Source organism: Antennarius striatus, chromosome 20 (genome assembly GCF_040054535.1).
Source record: "Antennarius striatus isolate MH-2024 chromosome 20, ASM4005453v1, whole genome shotgun sequence".
NCBI classification, from domain to species: domain Eukaryota; kingdom Metazoa; phylum Chordata; class Actinopteri; order Lophiiformes; family Antennariidae; genus Antennarius; species Antennarius striatus.
The window spans coordinates 10,987,848-11,000,067 of NC_090795.1; the positions used below are offsets into that span (position 1 = coordinate 10,987,848).

At 38.1% G+C, this 12,220-nt stretch overlaps 1 protein-coding gene across 1 annotated transcript in view; it reads left to right on the forward strand.

Annotated features, from left to right (window-relative positions):
• The window catches only part of ofcc1 (orofacial cleft 1 candidate 1), a 73,725-nt gene extending 64,718 nt beyond the window's left edge, over positions 1-9,007 (forward strand). The window contains 3 exon segments of the mRNA XM_068304590.1: positions 1,360-1,557; positions 6,848-6,986; positions 7,201-9,007. Of these exon segments, the coding sequence (XP_068160691.1) occupies positions 1,360-1,557; positions 6,848-6,986; positions 7,201-7,271 (408 nt within the window). The 3' untranslated portion in view covers positions 7,272-9,007.
• Positions 9,008-12,220: the final 3,213 nt, after the last annotated feature.

Consider the following 12,220-nt stretch of genomic DNA (forward strand, 5'->3'; position numbering starts at 1 on the left):
ACATGATGAGTCAGTGCCTCTCCTTCACAAAGATTGAATTAAAAGTGTGCAACAACTTTTAACCCCAGCATCCTCCAAGTAGCAGAACATGTTCAGTGCACCTGTGCCAATACTTACCAGGATTTTTTAATGGGTTATTAGATTTTACCCAAATGTAAACATTTAACATATATGGTCCTTCTATTGAAAATATTAATATAATAATATATTAATATAATATAACACTTATTAATAATACATTTTGTATTAATTCATATTTATCCAGGATAGAATATTTTTGTAATCCAATGACTAAGTACAGAACCACACAAAAATATAAAATTCTAATCTCCATCCATCCATACATCTATACATTCGTCCATCCATCAATCCATCCATCCATCTATCCATCCTTCCATCCATCCATCCATCCATCCATTTCTTATCTGCCTCCCAGGTCACAGGTCTGCTGAAGCTTATCCCATCTGGCTACGGGTGAAAGGCAGGGTAAACACCAGATAAGACGCCAGCTAATTGCAGAAATTATAGTTCGTAGTCAGTAATTTACTACATCACAAATCATATATTTAGTGTTTATGTGGATGAATAAAATTCAGATTTTCATTTAATATGTATTATTAATGTGTATTTTTTTTAGAATTTATACAATCTGCTGTAGTTAAAACATCTTATTAGATGTTGAGGCCTTCACCAGCAGACGTTATTAGAAAGGCAGCGAGCTTCCGTGAGCTTCACACATGGATGCCTTCAAGTTACATGACCTATATCACATGTTAGCCGCTCTGCTTGGTCCAAATGTTTCATCCTAGTACAGAGGAGCAGCGGATTGCAGGTGCAGAAGCCTTCGATGAAAACACACACACACACAGTGTCACAAAAAAGCATGCCACCAGGATAACACATATCATATATGATCATGTATGCATGACCACAAACATATCCTGTCTCTTTACCTGCCACATATCAAGTCCCATGGGACTCATGCACTCTTAGGAATTAGTGTGTTGATGTGCTGTACAACAGTGAGACTTATCTGGAGCTGCAAAACTTCTCAGCACAATGCAAAGTTTGAGATAAATACACCAGACTTTAAAGGTAATGTCACTTGTTTTCTGAAAGTATATTTTCAAAACAAAAGTAAATAGACTATGTATTTGCACACCTAATATCTCCCATGTTTCGAAAGTACTAATCAGTTCTTTTGTCTTACTTGTGTATTATGACCTTAATACATGTTACATCCTCTTGGTTTCATTTTTGCTTTACCACTCTCAAATCCTGGTTATCAGAGTGTTTCACAGAACTTTGAATACATCAGCAATGTTTAAAGTAATTTCCATTCATTTTGTATTTGACAAGGTTGCAGTCTCTGACTATATCTGGACAGCGGAAGACCCAGCAGTGGGCTCTGCAGCCCCCAGTGACTGTCCAGGACAGGATGCACCTCCACCAGATGGGGAGATCAGCACCCACGTGTCAATCTACACCCTTTACCTGAGTGGGCTGAAATTAAGATACAGATACTTCCTCAGGCAACCAGATGGGGCTATCATGGAGGTAAGAGTTCAGCATATCGCGTGAAAACATTTGCAGAAATGTTTTCATTATTGCAATAAATTTAAGTTGGTTTTTCCTGTTTGACTGGTTAATGTGTGTGCTTCATGCTATTCAGGGACAATTCTACTTAATGATACTGACAGTGGTTAAATACAATTATTTGTCTGAATATAATTACATTTAACCACATAAAAAAAAGTCCTTGCACACACCTGTACGAAGGTACAGACATGCAGGGAAGAGGACAAATGGATGAAGAGAAAAAGGGAAGAGATGGATTAAAAGTTAACCGAACACTCCCTCTCTTTCTTGCTTCTCTAAAATGAATGAGAGGAAAAGAGGATAGAAGTAGACAGAAAGTAGTTCATTATTCTGTTTTCAGACTAATGAAAAAACAACAGTACAGCTCATTGGTCTGAAATAGTAGATAACAGTGAAAGGTTTTTTTTTTTCCCTCAGGTAAAAAAAAATTACAATTTTTCTTTTTCTCAAACAGAAATGAAAAGATTTGCCCTTAGAACCAAATCAGGACTTAGTTTGTCATGCTAGTGAAGCTACTACACATTGAAACTCATCTTTTTCTTCACCTCATCTGCTTGTAACAGTCATTTACAACTTGAAATTCCAGCACCTCATCCTTTTAAAAATGAGTTATGATGGAGAGTAATTTTTTTTAAAAAACATACAATGCTGCCTATCTTCATGGTGTAATTATTGCAACTTACATTTACATTCTTTGAGCTTCTGTAAGACAGACAAGTCAAAAACAGGCCAGTTCACAAATAGTTGCTTAATTAATAGAAGTGCTTTGTGACAACTGCTCCTTTCTTTTCTGTTTCTCAATCATTCTGTCATAAGCCCAAGAGAAACTAGGATCATCTCAACAAAATTAATATTTTGAAGTTTGAATGTCGGAGGAATGAGGGAAGAGGGGGTTTGGACGCATCAGCGATTAGCTTTGAGGCTCTTCAGGTTCTTATGGTTCTCCGTCACGATTTGAGTGATGGTGTACGTATGTGAGTAAACACACAGCGTGGCGTATTTATAACTGGTGTCGCCCTGTGTGTGTGTGTGTGTGTGTGTGTGTGTGTGTGTGTGTGTGTGTGTGTGTGTGTGTGTGTGTGTGTGTGTGTGTGTGTGTGTGTGTGTGTGTGTGTGTGTGTGTGTGTGTGTGTGTGCATAGAAGATGAGACATCTGGGGGGCATTGTTTATAGCCAAACTGCAGAATCTCATTGACTAAGACAAACATGCACGAATCTTCACTTAGTATGTAAAAGAAAAACACAAAGACCAATAATATTCAACCTTTGCATAACACAACACAAATTCAGAACATTCCTAACCCCAACACACCCCAAAACCTTAGTGAGGGTATGAATACTTACATATTTGTGTGAAATCCTTTTTGTGACTCTCCATTCTTCCACCTGTGATGTGAGGATCATAGAGGCCACCCTGAGTGAGAGGCAGGTGTTACTGTCCTTGAGAAACGCATTCATAGACATTATCTTCCTGTCGCTCTCTTTTCTCACACACACTGTGTCCCTTGGGTGTTGCTGTCTGTTCCTCGCAACTTAACAGGCAGAGACCTCCAGTAGAAAGAAATGCCGGTGGCATCATCTTTCACCCGCTGGTAGTGGGAAGCGATAACACCAATGCTCAGCATTATGCCATTCCCCTTGGCCTCGTAGCAAGGAACCCCACTTTACATATTCAAAACTAATCCTCCCCTGAATATATAGACTGGTTTAATGTATAGGGTGAGATCCAGAAATCACCAAAGGGCGTCCCCGGCACTCAGAAGAACACTTGAGTTGATTTTATTAGTGCTTTATATAATTCTGGCAGCGATATACACACATGCGACAGGGTGCTGTGCACAAACCGGCCTTTAGATGTAAGGTGACAGCTCCTCAGAGAGAAGTAGCAGTCATGCAGGCACTCCTACAAAAATTAAATAGATAAAATAAATGGAATGAAATAGTAAGAAGGCTCTGCTATAAGATGCAGTGACCGCAATAATGCAGAGGAGTCCCGCTCTGCTCGTAGATTTATGACTTTTTAAAGGTATTTTATGAGTTTTCTGGTATGGGCTTATTACTTTATTCACTTATCCGAATAATACCATGCTTTATGATGATGAGGGGGTGACTGCTGTGTTACTGGAGGAGCCATTATTGTATGTTACAGTGATAGAAAGTGATGCAATTTTTATTTTACTTTAAGTCAAAAGTGTTTCTAGTATTTATAGATATTATGTGTATTTTCTATTTTCTTACAAAAGTTTGATTGAATGTCATACATATTATTATTTTTTATTATAATTATTTTTATTGTTATTACTATTATTACTATTATTATTATTATTGATGGAGGTGGTGCTGTTGTCTAGTTTATTATTTTATTTGCATGTTACTATGGAAGTACGAGTAATATATTTATATATATTTTCAATTTTTTAATCTCTTCTGAAATCTTGATCACGAGTGAAGAGGGAACTCATAATACGAGAATGACTGATACGACTGTGTCATAACATGGCTGCATCTTCTGTCCCACAAAAGACTAATCTCACTTCTTAAGAAGTCTGTTTCCATTTACTGAGGAAATATTGACGGATGGTTCATTTCCTTTAAAGAGCTCTGTTTTTGCAGGCAGTGTTCTGGACACCCATGCCCCGGAGGACTTGCTCCTCCCTTAGACTAACATGACCACAGCTCAAGGCGCCAGCAACTTTGCATAATAGCCTTAAATTTACACCCAAAATTAGTATAAACGAACACCTTAAAAAGCAAGTCGTGGAAGAACTGCCTGAAGCTATAGACACTGTTAGACACTGTTTGAAAGAAACTGAACAGTGAGGTGTGTCGTGTTTGATCTGTAGGATAGTTACAGTCATGAGAAACTAAATATTTCTGTTGTTTATTCAACCATTATTAAACAGCTACGTTGACTGAAAGTTTTTTCTTTCTGTGTCGCATCGTTGGAAAGAAGTAGGAACCAAGGGAAAAGAGTACTTCTGAGTTGCGGGTGTGTAATAAAAAATATAACGATAATGAAGTCTTTATTGACTCGCATATTGAATTCTGTTTAAAGAAAGTTAATATTAATGATCCATCGTATGCTCTCTTTCACCATGTTGCTGCCCGAGGCAAGTATCTGCAATATTGACCATGGTGAGGGAATCTTCCAGCTGAATCACAACAATACAAAAAGTTAAAGCTACGTTCCCATCAGTGTGCTCCAATAAAAGACATTAAAGGTAAAGTGAGGTGTTGCTTTTCAAACACTCATTACCTATAAACAGATGTTCCCCAGCTGCCAAGCCACAAAATGCACTGCTGACAACAACTGTTAGGCCTGAAATTATGCAGGGAAATGCTTCTATATAACCTAGGACCTTCAGAGAAGGCCTCATAACCACTCTGTCTGAAGAAACAAGATGGCTGATGAAGAAATTAATGCAGGCAAAGTCATTATCTTCCCTCTTAAAACCACAGTGGGTTTATGTCCCCCTGTGTCGTTTTTTTCTCTGGGGCTAGCATTTAAGTGCCGATGGACTTATAAAAAGATAGGACAAGCCAACTGTGCTCCTTTTGTCTCCTTTCCTCCATATGGGAGACAGCAGCATATGCAAGAACTGGCTCAGCTTCTGTAAAACTTCCATTAAAGATGCACAACTAAGGCTCTGCCAGCTTGAATATTACCTCTCTGCGCAAATTATTTATGGCTCGGAAAAAACGCTGATGATGAGCATCTCCAGCGACTTGTATAAATAAAAACACTTTTCTCTGCAATTTCGCTGTGCCTTTTTTCTCCCTTTTTTTTTTTTGGAGGGATGTGCTAAACCATTTGGAGAAACAAAAGGTATGCAGATTATTCACATGGTAAGGCGACTGCATTGCATTTGATTATCATATAGATGTGTTAGATTATGCATGGTCTGTTAAATTAGAGGATATCCTCTTATAGTTTGTGGATTTTTATAACAGTCACAAGGTTAACAAATATGATGATGAGTGGAAATACATGCACTGATGATGAATTGAGAGTATGAACAATTGAAAGTTGTAATGATGATAAGGCATACCTCATCAAATGTCAACGCCATCAAATCTCTCATTATCCAGATACTTTAGTCGTGTATGTGACTCAGCCCACTGTCCATCTGCGAGCAACGACAACTCTTTCCTGGACCAATATTGACCTAATTTAACATGCAGAGAATATGAAGAAGTTAACCTTTCAAAAACACCTTGCAGCAACATTAATTGACAAACCACATCAATTCTCCCTCCTTCCTCTCTTTTGTAATTACTCTGCTGCACGTTTGATTGCTGCCGTGGAGCTTAGGACCCACGCTTCATTTGCCGTGAGGTCATCGGCAGCCCTCAGAAATATGAATATGATTTATAAAGGAAGTGAGTGTGAGCTGTGTGTTCTGTCTGTGTGTGTTGTATTTTTTGCGTGTCTGGTTTGTCTGGCTATGAGAGACACAGACAAGGAGAGAGAAGGGAGGGAATGTCCTTGGATGCATACTGTATGTTCCATGAAGAGATTAATGCCCCCCTGGCAGCCATATCTGCTTAGCAGGAAGACTTCTCCAAAGTACAGCGCATGTAATTATCTGGCAAGTTTGCACTAGTTTTAGATAAAGAAATTCTCTTTGGTACATTTTTTGGAGTTGGCACAAACGCTGCTGTATCTGTGTAATGCGCATCATTAGAAAAAGCATCAGCTTACCTTTTGACACGACCACTTAATGTTGTTGTCGTGAAATAGATATATGGAAAGAACGCAGTATTCATTTTGACATTTCGAAAAATATTTTACTCTTCAACTGAAAATAAATAAACAATTTCAACAAAACTAATTTTAGAGAAATTGACAATCAATCATGTCATAATGGCTCCGGCAGATTTAAGTTGTGCTCCATATCAGTGTACATACAGTAAGTAGGCCAAGACAGAGTTTTGAGAGCTGTTTTCCCTCTGGGACCAGATGCACTGTGTCATTTAAAGTCTCCACTTTTGCTTCTGCTGTAAGTTCACAATAAGTACCAGGAAAGAGTGAGGAACTACGCATGACAACACTACTCACAGGCCTCCAGGAAAATAGCATTTCTCCTGCCAATCTCAGTCACTGTCATCCAGGTTCAACCTGTACTTTGAGATGCTTGATACACATGGCCCTGGGCCTCCAGAAACAGTTGGGTATAACATTTTTGTACTGTATTTATTTTTAAGTCTTACTCTCTGACTCTCTCTGACTTTTTTTTTTTAACTGAAGGCGATCGGTGACGTAGAAGCGGTGGAGAAAGCAGCCAGGGTGGAGGCATGTCAGGGTCAGAACTCTGCCAATCAGAGAGAGGACAGGGATGGTGAAAGTGTTCCACACCAGCTGAGGAAGCGGAGGAAACTCTTTGAGAGTGAGTCATGTTAAAAAATAAAATCATCATTAATTGTGCAAAGACATTTTAATTTTAGAGCTGGTTCACCCCTAAAGGATACAAAAAGAAAAACCACGGTTGGTCTTGTGACCTCATCTTGCACACATGTGACATTCTTTCTGCCATGCCTTTTCTACCTGATGTTTGTTCAGCAGAATTTGAACAGTTTTTTTTCTCTGTTTTCTTCCCTTAGGGTCCCATCGTGTTGAACCAGTAGGAGGAAGTGGGTGTGGCTCCGGATTCGCACTGCAAGATATAAACTAATGAAACAAGAAAAAAAAAAAAAACGAAGGATACCCCAAGCACAACAGTAGTATTTTCCTGTGTGCTAGCTGGTGTTGAACAAATCACAGGAAAATCAATATCCCAGCATTCGCAGACATACAATAGGCAAAACTGGCATTATATACCTACAAAGGTGTCGTGTGGCCCTTCTGATTAAATGTGACGTGTTCACAGGTGACTGAATGATGTCTTGAAGTTTTTGAGGAAGGGATAATTTCACTAAACGGTATGGAAAGCATTCTCATACCTTTGCCTGAAAATATCTGCTGGTGTTTTATTACAGTATTTGAATAACTTAAATAGCACAAGCAGAAACACACTTCCTCTGTTGTGCTAACATTCAACGTTGTATTCTCAGTAGTAACACTACAAGTTGATGCTGTATTTTTATGTCGGGTACAATAACTTGAAACTGGAAAATTCTAAATACCAAATTAAGGCATTAAAAAAACAGAATTTAAAAAATCAAGTAGGTGATACAATTCTTGCATTCCTCTGTAAATAAAGAAAAATGGCTCCTGTTAACTGACGGGTTATTTGTAACCCAATAAACAATGTTGAGCAGTACTTCTAATGAATGCAACTCTTTACGTGTTCATCGTGCCTCAATACAGGCAAAAATGACGATTTTAAAAGTCACTAATCAGAACACAAGTGATAAAATATCAATATTGTCCTCCCATTAAGCAGGATAATATTCAGCCCGGCTTGATTTGTATTGAATATGTGTCTGCTAGCCGGTGCTCAGTGTAATGAAGTGGCTCACAAATCAGGCCATAATGGCTGCCTACTTACACATATTGCTTAATTAAAGGTTGTGAGCTTATTAGCATGTGTCTCTGGCACAGGGCGCAGAGAGATGGGAACTGGCACTGATGTCATTGAGGGCCAAGCTTTAAAGGTTTTATAGATATCTAACCTATCATACTTAAGCCATACCCCCCCTAAAATCGGATCTTAATAACCTGTCATTTTCATTGATGATCATTCTCCTTTATGAGCAGCCATTATAGATCAACTTCTGGGTTTTGTTTGATGGTACGAACGGCCATTCAGGGTCATCATCATCAGGAACACACCCTATTTGGCCTAGAAGTTGCGTCACATATCCATTTTCAAACCACCACAGTCATGGCCCAAGGGAATGAGTGCATGAGGACACACACATACGCACCACATTTGCTGTCACACATACAAACACACACTTGCACGCACACCTAAACCACAGGCCTTCTTCAGGCTGAATTTTCCCATGCAGGAAGATAAATCCTAATTGAAACTAAATGCCTTTTTGGATTTCTCAGTTGATGATCATTTTTACATGTAACTCTTAACAGGAAATAATCGATCACAGGCATGTATGCTAACACTCATTTAAATATATTTAATTTGCTGCATTTGACGGTTGTGGTAAACTCCTGCTGCATCCTGTCCTTCTGTCTGCCTTTGACACTAGCCAGTACCTATAAAGCTATTGCGCTCCAATTAGAGATCACTCCATTAACAGTGACAGAGCTACACCTCCCAATTCAATCAGCTCCCTAATGAACATTAAGCAGAGACGCTGCCTCTCAGGGATGACAGGAAGCCCTTCTCCCTCACCATTTGTCCTCCTGTACAGCCTCCCTTCCTGCCTTCCTCTTCTTCACTTCAATTCCTCTGTTTTTTTCTTTTACTTCCTGTGTGTGTTACTGTATGTTCAACATGATGCTAGGCTGAGAAGCAAAATCAATGTCAATAAAAAGTATAAATATTCTTGTGGTCTATTAATCTGTATATACTAATACTTGGATATATGTATGATTCCCAATGGCTGGTTTTGTTTCTCTTCTTGCTCTGCCTCTCATGTAATGTTTTACTTAGTGTATCACCAGTTTGTCAGCTCAGCAACATGAAAACAATCCCTTGTCTTATGTATTTCTAACTTGGGGAAAAGGGCACAGACAGAAAGGGGGCAAAGGTATTTCTATGGTTCAAATATTTGATTGTTAATGACAAACACCATTTCATCACAATTTAAATTTCAAATTGATCCCTGGGAGCAATTATTTCTCAGGGAGAGAAACACGCCGCTAGGTCTATGCTCCACACATTTGCTGATTTAAGTTAAAAGAAAACCTTTTTGCAGAGCTATCATAAGGGAGCTACAACTTTTTGAAGTAAGTGCCTGCATCTTCTTAGAGCCAAGCCAACCTGGGGTTGTTGCTAGAGAGTGAGAAAAAAAATAAAATAAAATAAAACATAAAAGAAAAATAACACACTATATTTATGTAGCCCTCAGCTTAAGGTATTCACATAAAACAGTTTGTATTCAGAAGTGCTGTGGCGATCGTTCCGCTACACATTGAGATTGGCAACTCTTTGGGCACAGTTGGAGGGCGGAGCTCCGCCTGATTCATTTGAATTAAAGTTAACCAACTAAATGAAAGGGATTCAAATTCCCACTTTGGTTAGCTTGTGTTTGCTTTTTTTTTTCCAATATTGTCTTTTGGAGCACATTTTTAATCAATTTCTTTTGATGAATAACTTTTTTTTTTACACATTTTATATTTTTGCTCACGTCTGTATTTTCAATTTACCTTCAATTTATTTATGGTGTTCTTGTTTGATGTTGGAAAGTAAATTGGTATGTAGATGCTCTTTTAATTAAAGAAAAAATGACTCTATAGTTTCCATCAAGTCTGATACAGCATATTCACAAGAATTTTCATATTTAACACAGTAAAGATTGCACTATTTCTTAATTCTTGAAAATAATTTTATGATCATGCCTCTTTGTATTATTAAAAATTTTATCTCAATAATTCATGCAAAATAATTTTCATCTCAGCCTTAAGATGCCAACCAGCAGCACCAGTGTTACAGTGGCATTAATAATACTGGCATGCAAACCAGGTATACTGTCGGGATTTTCTGGCTATACTGTATTCTTCTCTGCTGACCCCTAAAATGATTTCCTGGTGCTTAAACTGCAGAAAACACCATCAGGGTGTGCAGAGATGTCAACATCGTGCCATATTTCTGTGGCATCTGGATGGATCATGTGCCTCTCTGCACAAATATTTATTTATTTCTCCTCTTCCAGAGCAGTGTCAAGGAGGCAGATGTCCTGCTCACAGGAAAAAAAATAATTTGCCTAAAAAAAAAAATAAAAGGGAGAGGGAAGGTGGAGGGAAAATATATGAATATGCAAATTTTGTCACAGTGTGGAACCTTGTAATGAGTGGGAAATGTTGTTGCCATCTTTCATTATGCAGAGGTCATTGCTTAATGCCATGCAGCTGGGCCCAGCCTTTTCTTTCTGTCGCCCCCCCAACCTCTCCTGTCATCTCACAGCAACTTAAACCAAACTGCAGCCTCGCACAAAGCAGAACAGAGGTCATGTGCAAATGCAGATACAAGCATATCCGTCTTAAAAAGAAAAAAAAAGTTTTAAACTTTTGATGTTTACTTTATAGCTCTTGTTTACTTTTTTTTTTTTTTTTAAGGTTCCAGATCAGTTCATGATCTTTTAAAAATCATTGGTCACAGAACAGCCATCTCTGCAGCTGGATGTTGCATGTGTTAAGGTGAGGTTTGCCTATATCAAACAACACTGTATTTCACAGAAAAATAAATGATTGATGCATAATAAGGCACACATAGATTTTTGAAAGTTTAAGTCGGCACAGAACAACATGGATCAGGTTGCAGTTGTTGTCATTCTTTTCAACTGTTGTGTAGATTGCTGAGACAGCTCACTGCTGTTTCATCTTGTCTTGCAACAGCTTTCCTGAAATCTCCGCCAGCGTCCGCCCGACATTGAGCTATGGGGCTAATCATTAGGTAAACCCCTCTCTCTTATGCACTCTTCAAATAATCCTGGGTTTGAATGCTAAAAATGTAATGAACTTCACGGTTCATTGTGTCTGACATTGCTTAATTAATGGGTGCGTTTAAAGTACATAGGGCCCCGGTAATTGATTTATATGCATGATTTGCACATACAGCTGTTGGTTCCTGTAGGAGACTCATCACTCAAATAGTGATGATGGGTTGCGAAGTAATATCAGGATGTTTTGTTGGCCAGTCCAGGCTTTGGGGGGAAAAAAGAGACCAATTTAGAATATTTTCCCTTGGGACTAAGAAGAACTACTTAAAATTTTGACTTTGGCTTTTTAATTTTGTATTTTCAGACAAACATTATTATAGACTTTCCCTGGCAATATTCTTTGACATGTCAACCTTACACATCCTGTAGCACAATTTAATAAACTGAGCTGAGAGTTTCATTTCTATTAGGCCATGTCTGATATTAAGGGTTGAACGTATTAAGCTCTGTGACACTGGATAACTAAACAACCACACATCAACGGAGCCGCTGGCCTGCATTTCTGTTACTCTGTGTCAATGTTCCCGGAAACTTTCCATACTGACAGCTTGAATTACTGCACATACTAAAATGCAGATGAACAGAGGATGAACCAACAATGACAAAAAGGCAGACTGTTGATCAATGAGCTAAAGTACACAGTCTGGGTGTCAAGCTGGCTTCAGAGCAACAATGTATGGATTGCAGAAAACTTGTAAACTGCTGCTCAGGCAGTACATAAAATGCAAGTGTCCAACTATTGTAACCATGCTTTGATGCATCATTCAATAGTGAATAGTTGTCATTATACGTATAATCAGACAAAGTGTATACTTTAGACTGATCACAATGCAATTTATATTTTACACAATGTTTGAATTAATTGTTGCTTATTATTATTATTATTATTATTATTATTATTATTATTATTATTATTACTATTATTATTATTATTATTATTATTATTATTATTATTATTATTAAGGTTTAAAACCATAATGGTTATAAATTGCATTCAACGCAGTAATTTCACCTCATCAGGCCAGACATGATGTAATGTTGACCTAAAGCACCTATA